At 38.2% G+C, this 25,130-nt stretch overlaps 1 protein-coding gene across 1 annotated transcript in view; it reads right to left on the reverse strand.

Moving 5' to 3' along the window:
* Positions 1-25,130, reverse strand: part of THSD7A (thrombospondin, type I, domain containing 7A) — a 196,484-nt gene that overhangs the window by 111,714 nt on the left and 59,640 nt on the right. The window contains exon 2 of the mRNA XM_009994927.1: positions 7,246-8,077. Within this exon, the coding sequence (XP_009993229.1) occupies positions 7,246-8,077 (832 nt within the window). The remainder of the gene's footprint in view (positions 1-7,245; positions 8,078-25,130) is intronic.

The following is a 25,130-nucleotide window of genomic DNA, read 5'->3' on the forward strand; positions in this document are numbered from 1 at the left end:
CCTACAGCTGCACTGTTTAATATCAGTCATATTGTACATTGTTCTGAGAAACTCACAGTATAATGGGCTGTTATAATCACAGAAACAATGAGGCCACTTTTATTCATTTACAATTCAAGCACTGTCCACCTAAGTGCTTTTCACAAGATTACTTTCCCATCATCTTTTCACAACTATAATTAGTTCTGCCAACAAAGATGCACGTCCAAAATGGTTTTGAAAAAAAACAAAGCCCCTCAGGTTTTCTATATTACAGGAGAAAAGAAAACAGAGATTAAAACTACTGTGTCAAGGAAAAAAATATATCAGCTAATATAGGCACATAAACAACAAGTTCTGCTACACCTAAACAAGTGGCAACAGCAGCTGCTGTGGGGCTTGGACACCATGAGTGTCCAAGGAGACAAGAAATCAGAAGTGTTTAGGGAGAGGTACTGTCTTTGTACGTACATGTACGCACATCCCATGCTATAGATAATTTTAAAAGGGTTAGAGCAGGTTATTTGGCAATAGTCTACATAGATGACTTATTAAAGGTTTTCTGGGGCGGGTTCTGTTTGTCAGTTGGAATTTTTATTAGAAACCATTAATCAGCATTTACTTTGACCCTAAGAGATTCATGGAGTTATTGGCAAAGAAATAATAAACAAAATACTAAACTTTGGGGGGCTGGGGGGGGATTTGAAGTTAAAATATAAAAAAATACATTACTAAAAATTATATTACTAGTATTAGTTGTGTCATAGGCATTGATGCTTAGCTTTGACACTATCACTATAAGTCTCCAACACTTGGAAAAAAGTGGTCAATTGAAGAGGTAGGCTGGACATCTTATTTCTGGTGGCAACATGAAGTTAGGTGCTAAAGTACCGAACTCTGCCATTCTGGAGATTCTAAAATGAAGCAGAACTCTGTGACTTCCCCTCTTGTGCAGTGCCCCTACTCTTTGGGGGACAGTATCTCCCAGAAAGATGCTCAGCTCATGTACTGTACCATAATTTCATAAAACTCATTGATAAAACAGGGACATATTCTATGTCCCAAACTACTTTTAGCAGTCATATAGAAAAAACAAATCAACTCTAAACAAGTAATGCATTCTAGTTTGCTCCTTATGAGACTATTTACAGACTATGATAGGATATCAATATAAAGATGCCCAAAATTTAGAAAAATGTTGCTTTATTGGTATTCATTTATTTGGGTATATTGAAGTCAATGAACATAAGAAGTCTTCTGACAATGAAACAGAAAATATGCATAAAAGTACAGTGTAGGAGAATCTTTTTAAAGATCTCAGGGCCTAATTCCACATAACACTGTGCATCTTAATCTCTTACTAAATTAAGGCTAGAAATTCAACATCATATTCATTCATGGAATTCATTTGTTCGTTCATACCATTTATGGCCACAAGAGATTATCAGGACATGTAGGTTCAACCCTCATTACATTATAAGCTATCATACTTTGCTAAGGAAGACCAATTACATGTATTTGAATAAAAAATATATTCTAGAAAGGCATCCAATTTTGATGCTTTGCACAGAAATATATGAATGCCATGCATCTAAATGACAGAACAACTGTTCACTGTAGGAAAAGAGTTAAAATATGGTGCAGAGAAAGAAATGGTTCATTTCTGTTGTTTCAATTATTCAGTACAGTGTGTGTGTTTCCATCTTAAATCTAGATTTTGGCATGGTGTGTCAAATGCGTAGCAATAGTGACAAGATGCTGTCAAAACAGCAGCCCCAGTAAAATGATGGAGCAGGTACTTTGAACACAACATAACTCCCACTGAATAATATTACACATATTCACAGAAACTACTGTCTCCACCACAATCACATAAAAAAATCTACAGGAGGCTTCTGACGTTCAAATTCATTGAAATTCTAAAATCACAGTGGAAAACGGTAGGAAAGAAATGTTTGTATCCTGTTTCTCTAGTAATATTTTAACATTTTTATTATCCTGATGCATCTGAAAATTACCCTGCAGTTTGTAGTTTTCAGGAATGTTTTCTTCTAAGATACTTCCCTGTTCCTTGTTCTTTATTTTTTAACAGCATACGCTTTAAGAGATTCCAAATTAATTTATCAAGATGACTGTATGTAGCTCATTATCCAAATATGTGATATTTACAGGTGTTCTCTCAGTGAACCACTTCTGGCTTCTAAAGCCTCACAGTGTGGTGAGCCTGGAGGCTTCCTCTACACAACACCTATAGAGCTATGTTTCCAGTAACATAAAAACCTCCAGTAGAAATGCACACTTCTACCAGATTCTCAATGAACAAGCTAAAGGTTGCTTATGCTCCTTCATCTCTACAATCTGTCCTCTCCACATTGCTATTACCTCACCCTCCCACAGCCTATCCCCTTGAAGCTACTCCACCTTAGCCACTGCCACCCACCCTCACACACATCACTCTGCCTGTTGCCTTATGGAGCACCCCAGAGAAGTACAGAGAGTCTTTTCAGGCTATTTAAGAGCAAGGAATATATTACAGGGTCCAACAAACTGACCTGCTGTATTATGGGTTTGAATCTCCCAGTGAGGAGGGAAGTAAAATAATTACAAATAATTACTTTCTGAGAAGGACAAAGGTCAAACAAATGAAACACAATTATACAATCAAATGCATAAAGGGGCTAAACCAACCTGCCCAGGAAATGGTCAGCATTTCTTAGAGTTTCATTTATTATGTTCCACTGCTGTTATTACTTAAGTTTATTTCCCAACAAAGAAATGAAACCCCAGAATAAATCTAAAATTTTACTGCCCCTTGAATTCTCACTTCAAGTCATTTATAATATTCAGCTTCACAAACAAGTGTCAGCCACAGAAGTGGTGTCAAGTGACTATTAACTAGTTCTGGAGACAGCAGCCAAAGGGCTGGTGGGGACCATTTCCTACTTGTTGTTCTCCATTTCTTCTCCCATTCAGACAGGGATGTTTTGGTCCCACCTTAAGCAAGGTAAATAAGTCACATCCAAATGATGGAGAAAGAGAAAGGAAATAATTGAGAAATTCCTGGGATTATTTATTTAAACAGGCAATGATAACCTTGCAAAACTGCTTTAACTACAGGCCCCTTCGCAGCCATTTGAGCTAAGTGATTCTTAGCAGTTGCAGGCTGTCCCCTCGCCTGTGGATGAACTACTACAGGGGAAGGTGATGCGGTTTGTCAGTGAATTTCAACATCTTTGCTGAAGCGCAGAAACATACAGGCCAAGAAAATACTGTAATTCTGTTACATGTTCTTACAGTCCATGTAACATGTACATTATTGCAGAATGAGCAATACAAAATCCAATATTTCATCCTTCACAGGAGACTGTGTATTGTTCACTCAGCAATAAGGCCTATAAATTACACTTTGATTTTCTTGTTTCACTTCTCTTTACCATGCCTGATGTGCTGATGTGTCAAGAGAATTTTGCTTTTTGAAGTTTTGCTGACAGTGTTACAGAACCATTTTCTCAGGAGCACCCTTCTGAAACTTGTTTTTTGAAACTCTTTTTATACTATCCAATTTTGCTACCTCTGCAAAAATACAACTTGCCTGAGGGCTTTTGTTCTTCTTTCAGTCATGCTGCCAGGGGGCTGATTGTTTCTGATTGCTAAAGTCAAAACTCCCTGAACATGGACTATTCAAGCTGAGGAGCATTTCGTACGAGCACAGCAGGTTTACTTGTCTATATTATTTAGTAACACAGTTACTATGTGATGAAGATTATAAAATCATTTGAGCTGGCTGCATTGAAAACATGGCAAGAATAATCTTATCACTTGAGATTCTGGAATGCCAGCAAAAGAATGAAGCATTTGACCACTTAGTAAAGACTGCAGTGTAAATGAAACTGGATATATAGGTGACATACATAAATAAGTCTAAAAGCTAAGGTGTCAATGCTGGAATTTCTCATGAGTAATTTAACCAAATTTTCTTATTTTCACCATGCAACCAGAAAAAAAAAGATTGTATCTTTAACTTGACAAGAAGACTATTAGAAATCCCTTGTGCATTAACAACAAACTCATATACATTAGACATCAAAATGTCCACTTCATCATTTGTATAATGTTCTCCCCTGTGAACTGCTCCTACATTGCTTATCTATTGTTTTCTTGCCTCACAGAATCACAGAATCTTAGGTGTTGGAAGGGACCTTGAAAGATCATCTAGTCCAACACCCCTGCCAGAGCAGGATCACTTAGAGCACATCACACAGGCGGGTTGTGAACATCTCCAGCAAATGAGACTCCACAACCTCTCTGGGCAGCCTGTTCCAGTGCTCTGTCACTCTCACAGAAAGAAGTTTTTTCTGATGTTTACGTGGAACATCCTATGTTCCAGTTTGTACCCATTGCCCCTAGTCCTATCTCTGAACGTCACTGAAAAAAGCCTGGCTCCATCCTCCTGACACTTGCCCTTTACATATTTGTAAACATTGATGATCTCCCCTCAGTCTCCTCTTCTCCAAGATAAAGAGACCCAGCTCCCTCAGCCTTCCCTCATAAAGGAGACGTTCCACACCCTTCATCATCTTTGTGGCTCTGCAGTGGACTCTTTCAAGAAGTTCCCTGTCCTTCTTGAACTGTGGGGCCCAGAACTGGACACAATACTCCATATGCAGCCTCACCAAGGCAGAATAGAGGGGGAGGAGAACCTCTCTTGACCTACTAACCACACCCTTTCTAATGCACCCCAGGATGCCATTGGCCTTCTTGGCCACAAGGGCACATTGCTGGCTCATGGTCATCCTCCTGTCCACCAGGACCCCCAGGTCCCTTTCTCCTACACTGCTCTCCAGCAGATCAGGCCCCAACCTATACTGGGACATGGGGTTGGTTCTTCCCCAGATGCAAGACTCTACACTTGCCCTTGTTGAACTTAATCAGGTTTCTCCTTGCCCAACTCTCCAGCCTGTCTAGGTCTCACTGAATAGCACAGCCTTCTGATGTGTCAGCCCCACCTGCCACTTTAATGTCATCAGCAGACTTGCTGAGGGCACACTCTGTTCCCCAATCCAGGTTGTTGATTAAAATATTGAATAGTACCGGTCCTAGTATTGACCCCTGAGGGACTCCACCAGTCACTTGCCCTCAGGCAAGGTTTCATCCATATCCCTGCTACAGCCTGAAATATGCATTTATGTTATAATACAGTAAGGTATCTGAAAGTAAGACAGCTTTACTGATCTGAGTGAATTGAAGAGTGAACATAATGATGATAAGTAAAGTATGTCATCGACTTCCAACTATACTTGCACTGTCTTTTACCATTCATCAGAGCCTCAGCACGTGAATGTTTCCCTCATGACCATTTTTTTCATATGCCAGCTCTGAAATATTTGTTTGACTTTACAAAAAAATTGGTGGATTTCAAACCGAGCAGGTGGCTACTATCTGCTAGCAACTGACACGCCTAATAAATTATTCCCTCTATTTAAAGGATAATTATATTTCTGGACCAGGCACACTGTGGGCTGCATGATGTGAGGCTGGAAAAGGAAGGGATAAAGGAAACCTTTTCCTGTACCAGCACTGAGTCAGTACTGTAGCCGACACCTGGGACTGCCTGAGCAAGCTGATTTTTGAGATTCCTTGTGAGGACATTAATCCAAGTGTGAGTCAAAATATGAAAGAACTGTAGAAAACCAAAGCTAGAAGAGACTGCAAAAACTATGCAGTCAGTCCCTCTCCCCTAACCAAGGGTTACTGGAGGTGTGTCATTACGGACACATGTATTTCCTAGCCTATTCTTATAAACCTTTGAAGATGAAGATGCCACACATTCCTCAGGCAATCTTTTCCAGAGCTTTGCTATTACCAGTATAGAAAAGTTCAGCCTCATTCAGCAATGCTATGGTTAGCCCAGTATTGCTTTCCTATACATTCATAATAGATGGAGAATATTTCATTCTAGTCTTCGTTTTGATGTGTTTTTACACACTCCTAGATACTTCACTTCTTCTCTTGTGTGTCTCTCTTTCCAACTAAACAACCCAGTTATTTCACTTCTTCCCTTAGACCAGGGAACTCTCGCCATTTCCCTCTTTTACTGCTAGATCCTCTCTTGAAAAAAATGTTTATTACACTTGAAAAAACATACCATTCGTGATAGGAAAGGTTGAAGTGATTAGAAGTTCTGTGATAGAATGTTTAACTGGTATAACAAAACTTCAAAGTACAATACCCTCAAAAAAGTTCATAAACACTAACCTAGCAGGAACAGGTGTCAGCCTCATTCAGCAAGATATCTTAGTCATTTCACAGTTGAAGTAAAATTGATTAATCATGCATTGAACTAGAGGGAAGGAAATAGAAAGAATCACATCAAAGACAGGAAAAGATAGACTAGATTGAAAGAAGATTTTTTGAGTTGGACAAAAACGTTTTGGGGGATAGAAAGGAAAAAAACATGAGCTAGCAAAAGAACACCACGTAAAACAAATCACTGGAAGTTTATACAGTTGCAGAAGAGTATCCAGAAGCCTATAGCATTATCAAAACATCTGTGACTGCCCAAACTCATGAAAAGTAAAATAATAAATAAAGTAAAATATCAGGGGGAAAAAAAACAAACAGGAAGACAGCATAAAGGTGCAGATGAGAAAGAAAAAGAGGAAGTACGTGGAAGAAACAAAGAAGTTCCACAGTCTCCCTTTCAGGAATTTTGATGTAGAATCAAGGACAAACAATATTCCATGCTCTTCTACGTAAAAAAAAAAAAAAAAAAAAAAAAAAAAAAAAGGTACTAGAAAGAATAGATAGGGTCTTCACATGCAGCATCTTTCGCCCTGTTTTCTACTTGTGAGTTAGACCCAGTCCAGTTGCACATCACTCTTTGTGCCCAGAACCTTAAAAGCAGTAATATCATCTCTTTCAAACATGCACGACTTGCTAGCAAAAACCTCTCTGAACCTACAGAAACAGACATTTAACAAATATCTACAAGCTTTTAGAGGAAATCTATTTAGACAAACTGAAGCTAGGGATGTAGCTTAGTTTAACAGTGCACACTTATGGGATGCTTAGTATGATCACCAGCACAATTTGCATGTTTCATGCCACAGAAACATCTTGAGCTCGATGAGGGATGTTCATACTGGAAATAGCATGTGTCCCTTATTGAGATTCAGGATTGTGTGAAATAATACCAGTGTGCACTGATGCGTACATTAGTTTAAACAGAGGAAAATAAAGAAGCGCAAATTAATAAACAGTGGTTACCTCAAAGCAGTAGTTTTCCCGTTTCTGTGAGTACATGTGACCTGCCTGGTTTGGTACCCAATTTGTATGTCCCAATATTTGTTCTCCTGTCTATTCTGTCTGTTTCGATTCCTCTTCTTCTTAATTAACTCATGAGCTTCGGGATCCCGAACTGCCTTTTGTCTGTCCTTTTCCTTGTCTTTGTTCTTCCCTCGTTTCCTCACTTGCCTTACTTGTCTGGAATGAGGCACAGAGCATGCACTCCATGGTCCCACATTTAGGCTATACAGGCTTTCTTCAGCAGCGCATGGGCTAGACTGACAGATCTGAAACTCGGTGAGATTAGGACAAGCAGACCCACCAAACTGTGGTGGAGCCACAACATGCCGAGTTCGATGTTGAAGCCCATTGCCACAGGTCTTGGAGCACTCCGACCAGGGACCAAATTCAGCCACAATGCAATCCTGCCGGCATGGAATGAGGCACGCCTGCTCCTGGCGGGGCTTCGGCTCAAAGTACTCACAGATGACATCCTCAGCTGGCACTCCATTGGCCTTCTGGATACAGGTGATGTCCCTTGTCTGGATCCCTTCCTCTCCTCTGATGCACTCCAGGGGCTTCTCATGGCTGCGAGAGAGGACGGGCTGGCACTGGTTCCAGCTGCCGATCTGCCAGTCATACAGCTCCTTGTGCCAGTCGCAGACCCGAAAACAGCTCTGCTGATTGTCTGGCCGCTCCGGCTGCTTGCAGTTCGTGGGCAGGGTAGTCCAGCCTTCCACATGGGCACACCACACTGCTCGTGTCTGGATGCCACCTGGACCACATTCATCTCCCATGCATCTCCCCCATGGACCTGGAAAACAAGAGAAGATGCTACCATTGCACACTTCATTGTTTTTCTGCCACAGTGCAAAACCAAAAGAACTAGATTTGCATTTCCTATAGAAATTCATTCTTGGAGAAACTTGAAATTGGCAAACACAAACCACATATGGGATTATATTTCATCTCCTATTTTTATGATTACAGATTCATTTCACTTTTTATCCTAGACAAGTCAAATATTTAATTTCAAGAAAATACACAGGAATTAATCACCATAGAGAACTAAGAACTGAGCAATCACAAAGTCATTGTGTTGTTTTAACTTGCAAGATAAAAGCCAAAGTCCTCCCTTCCAAGGCAAGAACTTAATCTTCTCTCTCCCCTGCATGAATACCCTTTCCTGGACTGCTCTGGTTTTTCTCTTTGCATGTCTACTACACTACTCTTTATATTCTGATGTCAATGTCATATTCTCTTCCTCACAAATTTGTTAAATAATGACAAAATGTTGTTCTCATTATACAAATGTATTATAAACATAATAAATTCTGAAAAATAAAGGTAATTTCACACAGAGCACCTATATTCTTTCCTTTATTATGACTAAAATAAAAATTAAAAGCCAGTTAAGGAGTGTTTGTTCAACACAACCTATGAAATTATTATATAGAACAAGTTCTTGCAGAGACATACCAGGTGGTAACTCTCCAAAGAACAGAAGTTGTTGCTTTTTAAAAATCTATAAGGTCTATGGTAAATACTTGACTCATAGTGTCAACAAGCCCAATATAAACCTATATCCTTTAAAGCTGATATGTTTGCTTTTGTTATTATTAAAAACTGTTGTATTCAACCAGTTCAACTCACAAAACTTAAAACTCAAAGTGTAAAAAAGTCTGTATTAATCTGTTTTTTAAAAAACCTCCCCTCATACACACTGTGCATTGACTTAATATGAAAAAGGAAAAGAAAAAGCAACCCAGAAAAAAAACCATTTTCCAAGGGAAAGATATCTGTCTGAAGACATTTGGTCACACAGAAGACATTTTTTCTGACTGTGGAATGCTCACATTCCATGAAGAAATTAAGTCCAGGCTATACAATCCTCAGTCACCTGAATGACCTCAGTAACAAAATTGTGTGAGTAAAGTTGTGGGAGATGCTGGGTTGAGCCTTATTTCGCAAACAGGTTAACAGAATATTTCTGGTACTGCACAAGAGAAGGTTAAAGTAACTATGGCAGGTACAAATTATTTACAGCACTTTTATATTGAATGACTGGAATATGAAGCCATATCTTATTACCGATCCCCATAAGCTTTGAAACTCTCATTGACTCTTCAATGCAATTTTCAGCTGTTCATCCAACATTAACTTCAGTAGCAATTTGGGAATGGGCTGATGATAAGCTATACACTTAGCCTCTGCTCCTCATTGCCTCTTTTTTTAAGCAGACACTGTGGCTGAACAGATTGTTTGCAGTTCTAAAATCCTAAGCATTAATACTCAATAGCAAGGCCAGCTGGCAGAGGCCTATTCAGCCCATGGAAACTCCTCTGTATTTTTTGCAGATTAAGTTTGAATTAAGGTTTCCAAGGTTTAGCTCACTATGCAGAAAAATAAACGTATTTTAAATACAAATACATTTCAGTTTCTATTCCAGCAAGATTACCTTACTTTATCTCTAACCAGCTTTCTGCAAATGATATAACAGGTGTTGTATTTAAGTGTATTTACACTGAGTGAAGTGATATCATTTCCCCAGAATATCACTTGGAACATTTTCTAACTCTAAAAGAACAAACACTGCAGAAAATCTCCAACTAAAGCAGAGATACTAAAACAGTTGTGATTGAAATAAAGCTAAATCATTCATCTTGCAAAGTACAATTTTCTGTCTTATCAGATCCCTGCACCTTGTCTGTACTATGTGTGTTCAATGAAGAAATCGCTCTTTTTAAAGAGCAAGTATTTATTGTACTGCGGAAGAAGAATTTGCCTGTTTGGGATTCTACCAAATTTCCAGTCATCAATTAAACCAAGAAATCACATTGTACTGAAATTTGTGCTTGACATCTAAGTATTTTCAATACAATTCATTGATAGATTCATACTAATGCAAATGATGAAAATCTCAGTCTCAATGCACTAACTGCCTTCAGCAGTGTAAATAAGGAAAAGACAAATCTGTATGTGTTGGTAATAATTAGGCAAACAGAAGATCTTTCATGATCTTACAAGAATGTTGCTTTTAGAACTGGATCCAAAGTAACAGTGAGATGCACGGAGAGGCTTATGTATTAAACTGTATTATTTTGCTTTTGCTGTCAAGTACTATGGAGTTTTATAGAAGCATTGCCAGTGAATACCAACAAATCACAATTAGATTAATCTTTGAGCAAACTAATACTCAGGACCTCTAAGTTCATATAGTTGTTGACACTGAGCTATTAGTGATGTATCTGACTCTCCTCCTTACCTACATTAAGTTGATTTTTATGTTCAAATACAAAATAATCCACTTAGAATACAAAGCCATGAGTACTCCATAAGCTTACATTTCCACTCTGCTGCACACTTCTTTATATGACTATGACAGGCCCCTAATACGAGCCACAGCTTTGGGGTAGAGATCTGTTCAGGTTCTCTCCTTAAGTGAGCGCCCTCAAAAGAGTAAACAGCTTCCATGCTTGACCAAATCAAGATAAATTTGCACAACAACTTTAAACTAGTAGAGAGGGGAGGGCTTAAAGAAAGAAAGCTGAAAGCAAGAAAAAATAAAGTCATTATACACAATTTTTCCCCTTTCTGCTGAGCCTCTGTGGTGACTCTACATGTCTCTCTCATACAGTGACCTGAGTGGCAGCAAATTCTGTCCTGTGCTCTCTGGCCTCTAGAAATCTCTCTGCCCTAGCAATCTGGCCACCTGCTCCTTGCCATAACCCCCACTCCCTCCAACTTTCTCTATTTTTTATGCTATGTCCTTCATCTTTGTGACTGGCTCCACCAACTACTAAGATAAATTTAACCCCAATCAGGAACAAAAATAGGTGTAACTGGTACCACTCTTCACAAATAGCCAAATTACTCTTTGGGGTCGTGGAAGATACAGAAAAGAGAAGAGAGAGAGAAGCTCCTTTGCAATTGACTTTACAGGTATGCATCTCTCTTTCCAAATTATAGAAAGAGCCTACAATAATTCACTTCTAACTTAAGTTGCCTCAAGCACATTGCAGGCATCAAGGCCAGACATGGTTGGCGTTTGCAAATAATCAGAGAAAAGCAGGATAAGATATGTCTCTGAACTGAGTATAGGGGTGTTGCAACTTCGTTCAAATAACAAGAAATGCATCCCAAAGTAGTCCTAATCCACTGACAACTTTTTTTCCTCATTTTCAGACTGAAGAGAAAGCACCCAGCACATGCTTACAGTATTTACCTGCTAGTCAAGACACTACTGAAGATCTGCGATTATAAAACAGTGAAGGCAGAGAGAATGATGCTCAGAAGTATGAGAAAAAGGATAACCTGTAACATGCTTTTTATATTATCTCATTATTATGGGCAGTGCATTCACTACAACATTTGTAAATGTGAAATTCTGGGATAAATCTAATTTCGCAGCAATTTGTGTAGCATAGCTATGCAACTCGGCAATGAAAGAGACCAGCAAAACACAATGTAAAGAGTCTCACTCCCTACCACCACTTAAAGGCTGCAGGAGGTGGGGGTGGCTGCTCTTCCACAAAACTCTCAGCTGATGTTAAGCACTAGTAATAACAACAGAAAGTCTTTAGGAAAGCTGTCGAGCTTAATCAAGGCCTCATGCGATGTTTTAATTTGCTCTTATGAATATCCTTGAGATTCTCTCATTCCCACTGTAGCAGTCTTCACGTGGATGCTCTGCTCTCCCTGTTGTGCGCCAATACAGTTACACCCAGGCAAAGGGATGTTTGTGCTCCCAAACAATTTAGCATTGGGGAAAAAAAGCTGCTGCTGTGAATGCAAAGTAGTTTTTCCTAGGATTTTGTTTTCAACATATTTAGATGAACAAGTCATAGCTTACCTGTAGTATTTTCTCATGAAAATACCATTGTTTATCTGCTTTTCCTTTAATCAGAGTATTACAAATGGCTATCACAGAAATAAATAGAAAGCTTGCTTCTTTGTTGTTGTTGTTGGGACCTGTCACTGAAGTCTTAGTGAGTTTAAAATGTCATTTGTAATTCTTTGTCTTCTAAAGAGATTACTGCAAAATACAATATTAAGATTCCCTCTAAGCTTTTGGAGGATTAACATTTATTTTTGTTAGGGAGCAGGAAAGTAAGTGAATTAACCATTACTGCAAATTTATTCTGAAATTTCAAGGAGTGGAGTTAACAGTGGAGTTAAAAAATAAGACAAATCCCGCACTAAAGCACTAGCTTTGTAGATAACTGAACAAAGTAAGCTATCAAAGTATTTAATCTCTTACTTATTAATATGGTTTCCAGTATTAAAATTATCAGTATTTCATAAAGAAAAAACATACTTTGAACTTTGAGCCAGAGCAAATAAGGCTATGTGAAAACCCTTTTCTCTAAATACACATACAAAAAAACAGAAACAAAAAAAGCCTCCAACTATCCCCAAACATAAACCCCAATACATATCTTAAAACATTGAGCAAAACATTACTCCCATGTACAAGAAATTAGGGTTGCACCTCTGAATAAATCTGAGTTTTTCTGTACTTTCAGTGAGAACTGCTCTTGACCCATTTTGTATTACTGGTTTTGCGTCTGTAAGTAGCATTAACAGTTTAATGCCAGAGAGAGAGGCTCGGAAGGCAGAAGACAATGAGCAGCTTAGTTTTCAGTATTTTGAGAGGATTGTATTTAAAGAGACTATTCAGAGACTGATTAGCAGAAATCTACTTTTCCTAAGTTCAGAAACAAGCTAACCTTACACAAGATTGGAGACTTCAAATTTCTTTGTATTATGATGTAGCAATGAGGGCCAAGAAGGCTAACTGGCTGATGCAGTGCTGAGAGACAGCAAGACACCACTATTACAAGAGATAGTTCAAGCCTAAGCAGTAAATCTTGAAAGAGGTCAAAAAGAGACAGATCAAGAAGTCTTTGAAGGACTTGAGAGATGACAGTGAATGCAAACCACAGCCTCTGATAGCAAAGCCAGTCAAGAAGCAGGATGAACAGCCTGCCAACAAGATTTTAACAGCCTTCGAGCTGCAGCCAAAATGACGTGCAGATCTGCTTGGCTAAATTCAATATGAAAAGCATGTCTATAACTTGGTACAGTATATCTACATTATCTATATTTGCTTTATATAGTTATGTCAGCAAAGAAAAAACAACTTCTGTCACAAGGGAATATTTTTATCACAAAGAGTAGCTAATTGTCAAAGTCTAAACACGAAACTTAAGTCTCACTGATACACTTTGTCTATTACACATAGCAGCAAAATGTTGCAATTCTAGATAAAATATTGATAGGGCTTTCTTTTTTATTTTAATATAGAATCTGAGATGCTGCCAACATGACAAGCTGGCCACTGTTGGAAACACAGATTCTGTAATTTATACTATCGGGAGTACCAAAACAGTAGAAGATCATTAACAGACAAAACCTTTATTTTTGCTTCTTTCCCACCCATGGCGGGACTCCCTGGGTGCTGCATGACTTGCTGCCTCGGTTTGCCAGCAAACTCTCCCCCCCAGGAGTGCTATGCATCACCTTGACTGTCGCTTCTACTTAATGCTTTTGTCTTTCTCATCTCCCTCTTTCAGAGGTTGAAAAGAACATGCAAGGCAGTGTCTGCATCAAGGAAAACGGATCTAGGATATGGAAGGGAGATAAAAAATGAAAGGATTCTCAACATAATAAAACATAACACTTGTGATTCAGAGGAAGATAATGGGGAATCAAATGTGTCTATAAATGCCTACAAATTATTTGGCTCCTAGGTATTTTTTATTATTTTTTCCTGATAGTATAGGGGAAAAGTATAAACGGCACTACAGTTAAAATAATTTCATAATCTGAAGAACGAGTTGTTCACATTCATGAAATGAACAAGGAAACACACAAAAATAACCTTGATACACAGTGATGTAGATAAATATAATCTAAAATTTCAGTTTCTGAAACTTTATAGGGCACACTTTCAAACAATGCGATAAAGTCAAACCTGAAAGTATTTAAAAATCAGCCATTTAGAAATCTTCCTAGCTGTGTGCAAAATTATTAAGGCAGTTTATAAGTATGGGCCCGTTTATTTTTTTTCTCTATTAATATCCATTGGGAAAATATACTCACACATGTTCCTCTTACTATTAATGGCATGGTAATTAACATTATCCATCTGTTTTCAAATTTCTCTTGAGATCATCAATGTAAGGCACACAAAACAAACCTACGAGTACCCATACCAGCTTAAATTCTGGCATCAAGATCACAAAAAGCTTAACACTTATTCAGTGTTTCCCTAATTGAGCATTGTCACACTAGAACCTTACAAATTGCTGGAAGTGAAATTAACTCCTTTTACTCCAACAAGTACTCCTTTTTGTTTAGTAGAAAGTGTGTGTCTCTAAACCAATGCTGTGTGCTCTCTAAGAAAAAAAATAGAATTTAACATGCTTTCCCAGTGTTGATGCAGTGACCTTCTGTCTCTTCATTCAAGGTAGCTTTAATATCACGTTTCAAGCAGTAGAGGGTTTTTTGACTGCTTTTTGCTTTTTCTGCCTTAATATTGTAACAGTTATAATAGATATTGAACTGAGTCTTTACTAGTTATAAAGACGAAGAGGCTAAAACTATTTCTTTCTATAGTACAAAGAAATATATAAAGAAGCTAAATGCTCAAAATTTTTATTCTTTATTTAATATAAGGCTAGTTCTTTATTCCTCAAACAGTGACGTCTCAAAACTTAATTCAAAACTAAAAAAAAAAAACAACCAAAAAAACCCAAAACACCACTTAAAAAAATAAATAAGAAAACCCATCAATCTCCATATATTTCTCACTGTTCAGCATTTATTTTGTGCTCAGGCTGTGTGGATTCAAATTTTTAAATAAACTGCATCAAGGCTCACACTTTTCACACCATGTTTCTTTCCAAAGTAATTTGATAATACAGTGGCACAACACCCTGAAAATTGGTATCTAAAATGAAGCTACCAAGAGCCACTAGCTTGCAGTAGTGGTGCAACACAATAATTTGAAGTATATGCTAGCACATACACGAACATGAAAGGCTGGCAGCTCACAGCACAGAGCTATCTGTTTTTGTGGTGTTGTCATAACCTCTAATGAAATCCTTTCCTTTAGGCATATTAAAACCTTAAGCTAATTCTCAAAGCGTTATCCAGATTTTAAAACATTTTTTCCTCCAAACCTTATTTTTTTAGCATGAGCGCTAAACTAACTACTCATTTTTCCTTCACACAGTATAGTGGTAGCAGCCAAATTGAATATTGAATGAATACACGAAAGGAATTATTCACTAAAGCAGCATGCTTGAAAGGGAAATAGAGCTTCTATGTTGTACAAAGCAATTACTTTGCTTTGAGCCTCTAGTCATGTTGGAATAAATCTGATATTGCAAGATACTGAATATAGTTTCTTCTAGCCCAGTCTGTTTACATACAAAGCTGGCTAATGAACATTTCTTAGTTTCCTTAGAGGTGGTGTTAAACCATACTAATGTATTCCTCAAGCTCCTCTCCTTATGTTCTGTCTCTAGTCACACTTCTGGCTGAAAAGCCAGATAACGCTCTTCTGACAAAATGGTGATTCCCATACATCACAAACACTCTTGCAGGCTTTATAAGTTGGATGAAAGGCTTTATTAACCTTGGCTTGTATCTCTCTCACACACGTCTGTTTTGCTTTTTCTGATTACTAACAGCTGAAAACTGTTCTGCATCTCCTGTGTGAGACAGCTAATCTGAGTCATACCAAAGACCTACCTACCCTGATACCCATCTCCTACAGCAAAAAAGAACAGAGGCTTGAAGAAGGTCTAGAAATATTCAGAGCATATATGGTGCCTTCCTTGGTATCCTCCTGGTTTCCCACCACACACTATAGACATACCACTGTAGACATACTGGCACAATCATTCTGATTTAACTAATACTTATACATGGACATCAGATAAAGAACATCCATGTGTTCATCAACTGCCTTCTAAAGAAGACCAGTTTTAGGAATCACATCAGAAACTCCTAAATTTTCTGGATTTTTTTCCATGGAAGGCTACCAGAAGGGTAATGATGGAAAACACATGGCATGAACATATTTCTTCTTATACAGTAGGCAAGGAAAAACAAAACAAAAACCATTCCCATGAACAACAGAGCCAATTACAAGCCAATCTGTGAAATCAATAGTTACTTGATAATTACTCAATAATCAACAGTTATTATAGAGGCTGCAATAATGAGTAAATATTAACATTTTACAGTGAAAGCTCTATAATTATATGAGCAACAATAACATCACCACAAATTATTCTTATCTGTGTCTCTGTAGATTTTTGCAGCTCTGCATCAGAATCTGATTTTAAGGGATACATTATTGAGAAAACCAATGCAGGATCCTCTGCCTACTAAAGAAGAGTATTTGATTTGTATAGATTAAAATGAGGTTTTCCCCCTTGGTCTTAAACCAAGATTCACTATTTCTCCCCTTTGGCATTTTACATTCAAGTCACTCAGAAATCTCAAAGCAAAATTCAGCAGAAATTGCAGTATGTTAAATGAAACACTGCTAAGAGAATATCCCACTTAACCTGAAAATCTCTTTGCTAGTACTATTCTCAGTGACTACACATGGAAACGCAGATTTTTGCACTAATTCAGCCAGCTGGGGCTTGCCCTTCACTTTTCATTAGACTGAACCCCAATTAGATCAATATAAAAAACACTGCTAACCCCTGTCATGACACTTGGGCATAAGCACAGAGTCACATCAACAATTGCTTGGTTCCGTTAAGAGAGTTTATTTCTCTGCAGTGTTGTGCAATCTCATGGTAATTAGCCACACTGAACACTGACTTTAAATCAGATCACTTACACTTCTATCACAAATATTTTGCAATTCCTTTTGTTAGACATTATTATCTTCAGTACACGAAGGCTGATATATTAAAAAGAGAAGACAAAATGTTTTTTTCAATTAGCATCAAGACCAAGTGAATGCTTTTATTTATTTCTGCCTCTGTCTCATTTTCTGCCCTTTTCTTTCTTTCCCTTGCTCATTGTAGCCTCCTGCTGTGGTGCTGATGGCCAGAAGTGCTAGTTCTGAGGCTGCCACAACCATAGGGTACATCTGTCAACAAAGGCCATCACACTCGTGCCAGCCCAGTGGTTTGTAATCCCAGTTGCTGCTAACATTAGCCAAGGGCAAACAAGTCAAAAACCTCCTTCACTGAGATATGAAGAAATTTACTGCTATGGCTTTTTGGAGACTTGCAACAGCTTTTTGTCTAGACTACTAGCACCAGACATCAGAAATTAAATGTAATATCTTTGCACCCTGACTTCTTTAAAGGGTCAGACTTTCTGCAAGATATAATGCAGGCAAAACATTACAATTAAGTTGCATGAAGTCAGAAAGGGATTTAGGTTCTACTCTCAGCCCTACTGTGAGCCTGCAGGTTGATCTACATACACCATTTCTGTCTCCTTGCACATCAGCTTCTGTGTAAGGCAGGGAAAACAATATGAATTTTTAAAGCCCATTTAGATATATTGATGAAAAAAGATGTTCAAGAAGTAAATAGCAGTAGGAATACGTTCTGTTATTTTCTCTCTTACTTAATACCTTTCCCTTGAGTTTTGCCCTAAATCCTGGTTGCTTTGAAAGGTATATTTTAATTAAAAAGCAAGAAGCCCAGATGATAAGCTGCTGCTTTTTCTTACTCTTGACAGAAACCTTATTCATAGAGCATAGCGTGCACAGCCTCTTGTCTGTGTCTTCCCTCTACCTTCTTGGCCACAAGAGAACTAATATAGATATTCAAGGATCAAATGGGAAGGTTTCTAATATCTCTGGGTTCTTTATAGTGGTTTACTTTGCAACTAGTGGGATGGAATCAAATCAAATAAAAAGATCTGAACTTAAGTAACATCACCTACATAATCTTTTGGACCTATGATGCTTTTTGTTTACTTCTAATTTATCAGAGCAAAGAAAATTTTTAAAATTTGCATCTTCTAAATAAAGAACATTACAGAATGGGTCAATTTTATCTATTTTTTTAATTGACATTTAAATATTTCATTATTTAAAGTGCCTATGTGTTGGGCTGAAATAACAATCCAGTCATAAATCTTTTGAAGTGCACTAAGACTTTATGTCATGCTGAGATACATTCTCCCAAGCATATTCTCTGTTCATTTATTATTCATTATCATCTGCAGTTTGCCAAAATCTCGTGAAATCTATTTTCAATTTTTAAATGGCAACTTTCCCCTAAAATTGTGTTACTTCCATTGTATAGATATAGCCCTTAAAACTATGGGAAGAAAAGCCAACTAAGCCAGGTGGATATACTCAAAATACAGGTGCCACTGCAAATCAGACAAGGATAGATCTGTATTAGTTTTGAAGAATCCTTGTCAGGACTGTGTGAAAACTGTCACTGCAACCTATGCAAAGTAAGTCATGTCTTAATTTGAGCACTCTATAATCAATCATTTTAATTACAGACACAACTGAGATAAATAATTAATTTTAAAAAGTGACTATTACTTCGTTCCATCTGACAAATGTGTCGTCCAATTGTATTCAAGTAAGAGGGTTTGTCTATTTTCTGGATGTTGGAAATATATCTAACAAACCCTGCTATGTAAATATGTTTTTTTCAATTTTTGTTTTAGAAACAAGTAATAACTATTACAAGAACCTAAGATGCGCTACTAAAAATGCAATGAAGCTCTATTGTTAAAAAAAAAAAATAAAAAATAGAAGTATACAAGTATTTTAAAGAGAGCATTGTAAGAACACTCTGGCACCAGAAATTCATGCCTCACAAATGTGGTTGCCTTTTAAGATGGGATCACATCATCAGTGGACAAGGGAAGGAATGGGCTGGATGGTTGCACTCAGAGAGTAGTGATCAATGTCCAGATGGAGACCAGTGACAAGTGGCATTCTTCAGGGGTCACTACTGGGACCAGTGCTGTTTAACATCTTTGTCAGAGACATGGACAGTGGAATTGCTTCCACCCTCAGCAAGTTTGCTGATGACAGAATCTAGGGCAGGTCACACAGAAATGCATCCAGACGACCTCCAGAGAAGGAGACTCCACAACCTCTCCAGGCAGCCTATTCCAGTGCTCCTACAGTGCGTCACTCCTACAGTGAAGTTCTTCCTCATGTTGAGGTGGAACTTCCTCTGTTCTAGGTTGCATCCATTGCCCCTTGTCCTATCACAGGGCATGACTGAAAAGAGATTGGCCCTTCCTTCTTGACATTCACCCTTCAGATATTTATATACATTAATAAGATCCCCCCCCAGTTCTCTCAGCCTTTCCTCCTAAGACAGGTGATCCAGTCCCTTAATCATCCTCATAGCCTGCTGTTGGACTCTTCAAGTAAATCCCTGCCCCTCTTCAACAGAGGAGCCCAGAATTGGACACAGTGCTCCAGATGTGGTCCCACTGGGGTGAAGTGGAGGGAAAGGATAACCTTCCTCAACCTGCTGGACACACTCTTCTTCATGCACCCCAGGATACGGCTGGCCTTCTTGGCCACAAGGGCACATTGTGCCCTACGGATAAATTGTTGTCCACCAGGACTCCAAGATCCTTCTCCACAGAGATGTCTCCTAGCAGGTCAGCTGCTATTCTGTACTGGTGCATGTTGTTATTCCATCCCAGATGCAGGGCTCCACGCTTATTCTTGTTGAACCTCATTAGGTTCCTCTTTGCCCAGCTCTCCAATCTGTTCAGGTCAAGCTGAATGGCTGCACAGCCTTCAGGTGAATCAGCCAATCCGCCCAGTCTCATATTATCAGCAAACTTGCTGAGGATATACTCTGTCCCATCCAGGTCATGGATGAAGATGTTAACAGCACTGATCCCAAGGGGACTTCACTAGTTACAGGTCTCCAGCTGGACTCTGCACCATTGATCACTACACTCTGGGGTCTATACTTTAGCCAGTTCTCAGTTCTTCTCACTGTTCACTCTTCTACCTCACACTGCCTGAGCTTGCTCACAAGGATGTTATGGGACACTGTGTCAAAAACCTTGCTAAGGTCAAGACAGACTATGTCCACTGCTGTCCCTGCATCTAGCCATTCAGTCATAACATCATAGAAGGTTATCAGATTAGTCAAGCATGATTTCCCCTTCGTAAATCCATGCTGACTACTCCTGATAACCTTCTTCCCTTCCATGTGCTTAGAGATGACCTCAAGGATGATCTGCTCCACTGTTTTTCCAGGGATGAGGTGAGGTTGACTGGTCTGTAGTTTCCTGAATCTTTCTTCTTGCCCTTTTTGAAGGCTAGAGTGACAATGGCTTTCCTCCAGTCCTCAGATACCTCTCCTATTTATCATGATCTTTTGAAAATAATGGAGAGTGGTAGGGCAACATCGTCAGCCAGCTCTCTCAACACTTGTGCTTGCATCCCATTGGGGCCCATGAATTTGCATATATTCAGTTTACCTAACTGATCTCTAACCCAATCCTCACTGACCACTGGAGATTCTTCCTTCCTCCAGGTTTTCCCTCTTACATCCAGGGTTTGGGATTCACGAGGGCTGGTCCTAGGAGTAAAGACAGAAGCAAAGAAGGAGTTCAGCAACTCTGCCTTCTCTGCATCCTCTGTTACCAGGGATTCCAATTCATTCAGCAGTGGGCCCACATTTTCCCTATTCTTCCTTTTAGGCACTGATGTATTTTAAGACCTTCTTGTTCTCTTTTACTTCCTTAACCAGATTTAGTTCTAAGGGACCTTTGGCCTTCCCTGCTGCCTTCCTACATATATCACAGGGAAGTATTTGGTTATGTAATTTCCAGAATCATAGTTTTTCAAACTTTGCTATGACAAACTTTAAATCACTATATAGATACTAAAATACATTAAATATTCATTAGTAGATATATCCAGAAAGTAGACAGTAAGACAATACCATCTGTTAAAACTTTGGGTTAATTAATTATAGTATTTAGTATAAACTATATAACTTTCTAGAAACAGCTATTTAATTCCACTCCAGAGATTCTGAATCAGAAATCTGACAGGAAGAAAAATTGTTTATGAAAACTATCTTAGGAATTTAAAAATTTTACTAATAGATAACACCCATATACTTATAATGTGTAACATGTAGTCACATTTCATTTAAATATTAACTACAGTATAAATTAGTTCTGGAATAATTTTACAATTAAAAATAATTGAATAAAGAAGGAAATATGACAGAAAAGAAATGGCAGAAAACATTCAAAAAATACACATTGAGAAGAATTCATAAAGCACTTTTTATAAAACACCACAGGCATTATTACTACAAATCTATTGTAAAGTGTCATTGAACAATACGTGTATGTGTACATACACACATATAGTCACTCTTAAATTTTTTCCTCCCACTAATTCAGAATATTAGATAAACATAAAACTCTTTTTCTACATGGTGAAGGAACAGTCCATATGCAAGTTTGATATAAAGGAGGAAATTAGTACTGGGAGAGACCTACATATCTGAACAGGGAAAGGACTGTTTATAGTCAGTCACACTATGAGGAAATGTTAAGCCATTGCCTAATTACTTATGAAGAAGCCACTGCATCTGGAATTAGGAAAAACGTATTTTAAAAAAGTGTCTGCAGAGACCAGTTCTTCAAAACTGCTAAAATGATGCTGAGATGCCAGGCCAATCAAATACATAGATCGCTAAAAGTTTACTTAACTGCATATTATTCAGTTGCTAATGCAACTGAATTGCTAATGATTTATTAGATCTGAATTCCCAGGAATAACTTTACAATAGAACTTCACAAAACAGACACAAGTCTGAGAGCATCCCTCTGTGATGGAATAATATTCAATTAAAAACCCTTCCAGAAAGCAACTGCACATGAGTGAAGATCTACCATTACAAAGCCCAAGAAGGCTCATCAAGCTAAATAACTTTTTTTTTTTCCTTTTAAAAGGCTGAGCTAACATTATACACTGTAGCACAGCTCCTCTGGCTGCAACAGTTAGGGAATCAGAAATGTCATTCTTTATTTTAATTCAGCTTCAGGTAAGAAGGTTAACCCATTAGCAAGGAAATGATAACAGGTCAGATCTTTTAAAATCAATAATGAACTGGGTTGGAGATATCTTTCAGGAGGGGTGACTTCAATTAAAGCCCTCACCAGAGATAATGGGCAGAGAAGGAAGGTTAGTGTTGGACAAAGAAACACTTGCCCTCTTGCCAAATAAGTGATGCAAAGATCCTTATCAGCCTGAATTATATGGAAAAAAAACTTCAAAAGACTCTGGAAAGAAAGACAGACAGAAAGACAGACAGAAAGACAGACAGAAAGACAGACAGAAAGACAGACAGAAAGACAGACAGAAAGACAGACAGAAAGACAGACAGAAAGACAGACAGAAAGACAGACAGAAAGACAGACAGAAAGACAGACAGAAAGACAGACAGAAAGACAGACAGAAAGACAGACAGAAAGACAGACAGAAAGACAGACAGAAAGACAGACAGAAAGACAGACAGAAAGACAGACAGAAAGACAGACAGAAAGACAGACAGAAAGACAGACAGAAAGACAGACAGAAAGACAGACAGAAAGACAGACAGAAAGACAGACAGAAAGACAGACAGAAAGACAGACAGAAAGACAGACAGAAAGACAGACAGAAAGACAGACAGAAAGACAGACAGAAAGACAGACAGAAAGACAGACAGAAAGACAGACAGAAAGACAGACAGAAAGACAGACAGAAAGACAGACAGAAAGACAGACAGAAAGACAGACAGAAAGACAGACAGAAAGACAGACAGAAAGACAGACAGAAAGACAGACAGAAAGACAGACAGAAAGACAGACAGAAAGACAGACAGAAAGACAGACAGAAAGACAGACAGAAAGACAGACAGAAAGACAGACAGAAAGACAGACAGAAAGACAGACAGAAAGACAGACAGAAAGACAGACAGAAAGACAGACAGAAAGACAGACAGAAAGACAGACAGAAAGACAGACAGAAAGACAGACAGAAAGACAGACAGAAAGACAGACAGAAAGACAGACAGAAAGACAGACAGAAAGACAGACAGAAAGACAGACAGAAAGACAGACAGAAAGACAGACAGAAAGACAGACAGAAAGACAGACAGAAAGACAGACAGAAAGACAGACAGAAAGACAGACAGAAAGACAGACAGAAAGACAGACAGAAAGACAGACAGAAAGACAGACAGAAAGACAGACAGAAAGACAGACAGAAAGACAGACAGAAAGACAGACAGAAAGACAGACAGAAAGACAGACAGAAAGACAGACAGAAAGACAGACAGAAAGACAGACAGAAAGACAGACAGAAAGACAGACAGAAAGACAGACAGAAAGACAGACAGAAAGACAGACAGAAAGACAGACAGAAAGACAGACAGAAAGACAGACAGAAAGACAGACAGAAAGACAGACAGAAAGACAGACAGAAAGACAGACAGAAAGACAGACAGAAAGACAGACAGAAAGACAGACAGAAAGACAGACAGAAAGACAGACAGAAAGACAGACAGAAAGACAGACAGAAAGACAGACAGAAAGACAGACAGAAAGACAGACAGAAAGACAGACAGAAAGACAGACAGAAAGACAGACAGAAAGACAGACAGAAAGACAGACAGAAAGACAGACAGAAAGACAGACAGAAAGACAGACAGAAAGACAGACAGAAAGACAGACAGAAAGACAGACAGAAAGACAGACAGAAAGACAGACAGAAAGACAGACAGAAAGACAGACAGAAAGACAGACAGAAAGACAGACAGAAAGACAGACAGAAAGACAGACAGAAAGACAGACAGAAAGACAGACAGAAAGACAGACAGAAAGACAGACAGAAAGACAGACAGAAAGACAGACAGAAAGACAGAAAGACAGAAAGACAGAAAGACAGAAAGACAGAAAGACAGAAAGAAAAAGGTCATTTTGTTTCAAGGAGACTCTTTACAAAGAAGTGACTGAAAAGTCTTTCCTAATTATTTTTAAAACTCATCAACATGAAAGTGTTTGTTGCCCTCAGTAAGAAAGAAAGAGAGGAAAAAAGCTTTAATGGGAATTTTGGTGTCTCAAAGGACATTTACAGTGATCTCTTGCTGCCACTGTTATTTTTTCTGGAGAACATGTAAGAGGTAATTATCCATTCACTCTACATTAGCAGCCCTAAAATCCCTCTCAACCTCTCCAGATGCACTGCAAAAGAGCAAATTTTGTTCAAGCAGGGACACACATGCATTTGGCCTAAATCTCCATCATAATTTAAAATTTGACTCAATTCCAATTTCACTGGAGAAGCTCTTTCTCTCTCTTAAAATATGAATTTTATTGTTGGATAACAATTTGCCTCATGTAGAAGTATAGCAAACTAAACATAAATCACATGCAGGAGCATAAATTTGTCTTATATGCTTCAATCTCATCAGCGAATCCTCAATATTATTTCCTTTTTTTTCTGGTTTTCCTTACTATAATACTATTTAGGATGCTTCTTTTAACAGAATGAAAAGCAGTCACAGACTGCATCTAGAGAATGGATATACTTTAAGAAGGGCACAGTTATTTTTTCAACAACAGGTTAATATAAGCAAAGGAAAGCTCAACCCAGTATGACACTTGAAAAAAATAAATCATCAGCTGGGTAGCAAATAGAATAAGATATACTCCCAAGCATATGTATCTGCTTATTATATGCAAATCATTGCACTATGCTTAATTAGTAAGCTCTGTATTTTTCCTTCCAGTTCTGATTGTTAAAGGCATCAAAGCCATTTCAGAGTAGGAGGTTATAGAAGTAAGAAACTTAACTTCATGCCAGTTGATCA

Source organism: Chaetura pelagica, unplaced genomic scaffold (genome assembly GCF_000747805.2).
Source record: "Chaetura pelagica isolate M959 unplaced genomic scaffold, ChaPel_1.0 scaffold12, whole genome shotgun sequence".
Lineage (NCBI taxonomy): Eukaryota > Metazoa > Chordata > Aves > Apodiformes > Apodidae > Chaetura > Chaetura pelagica.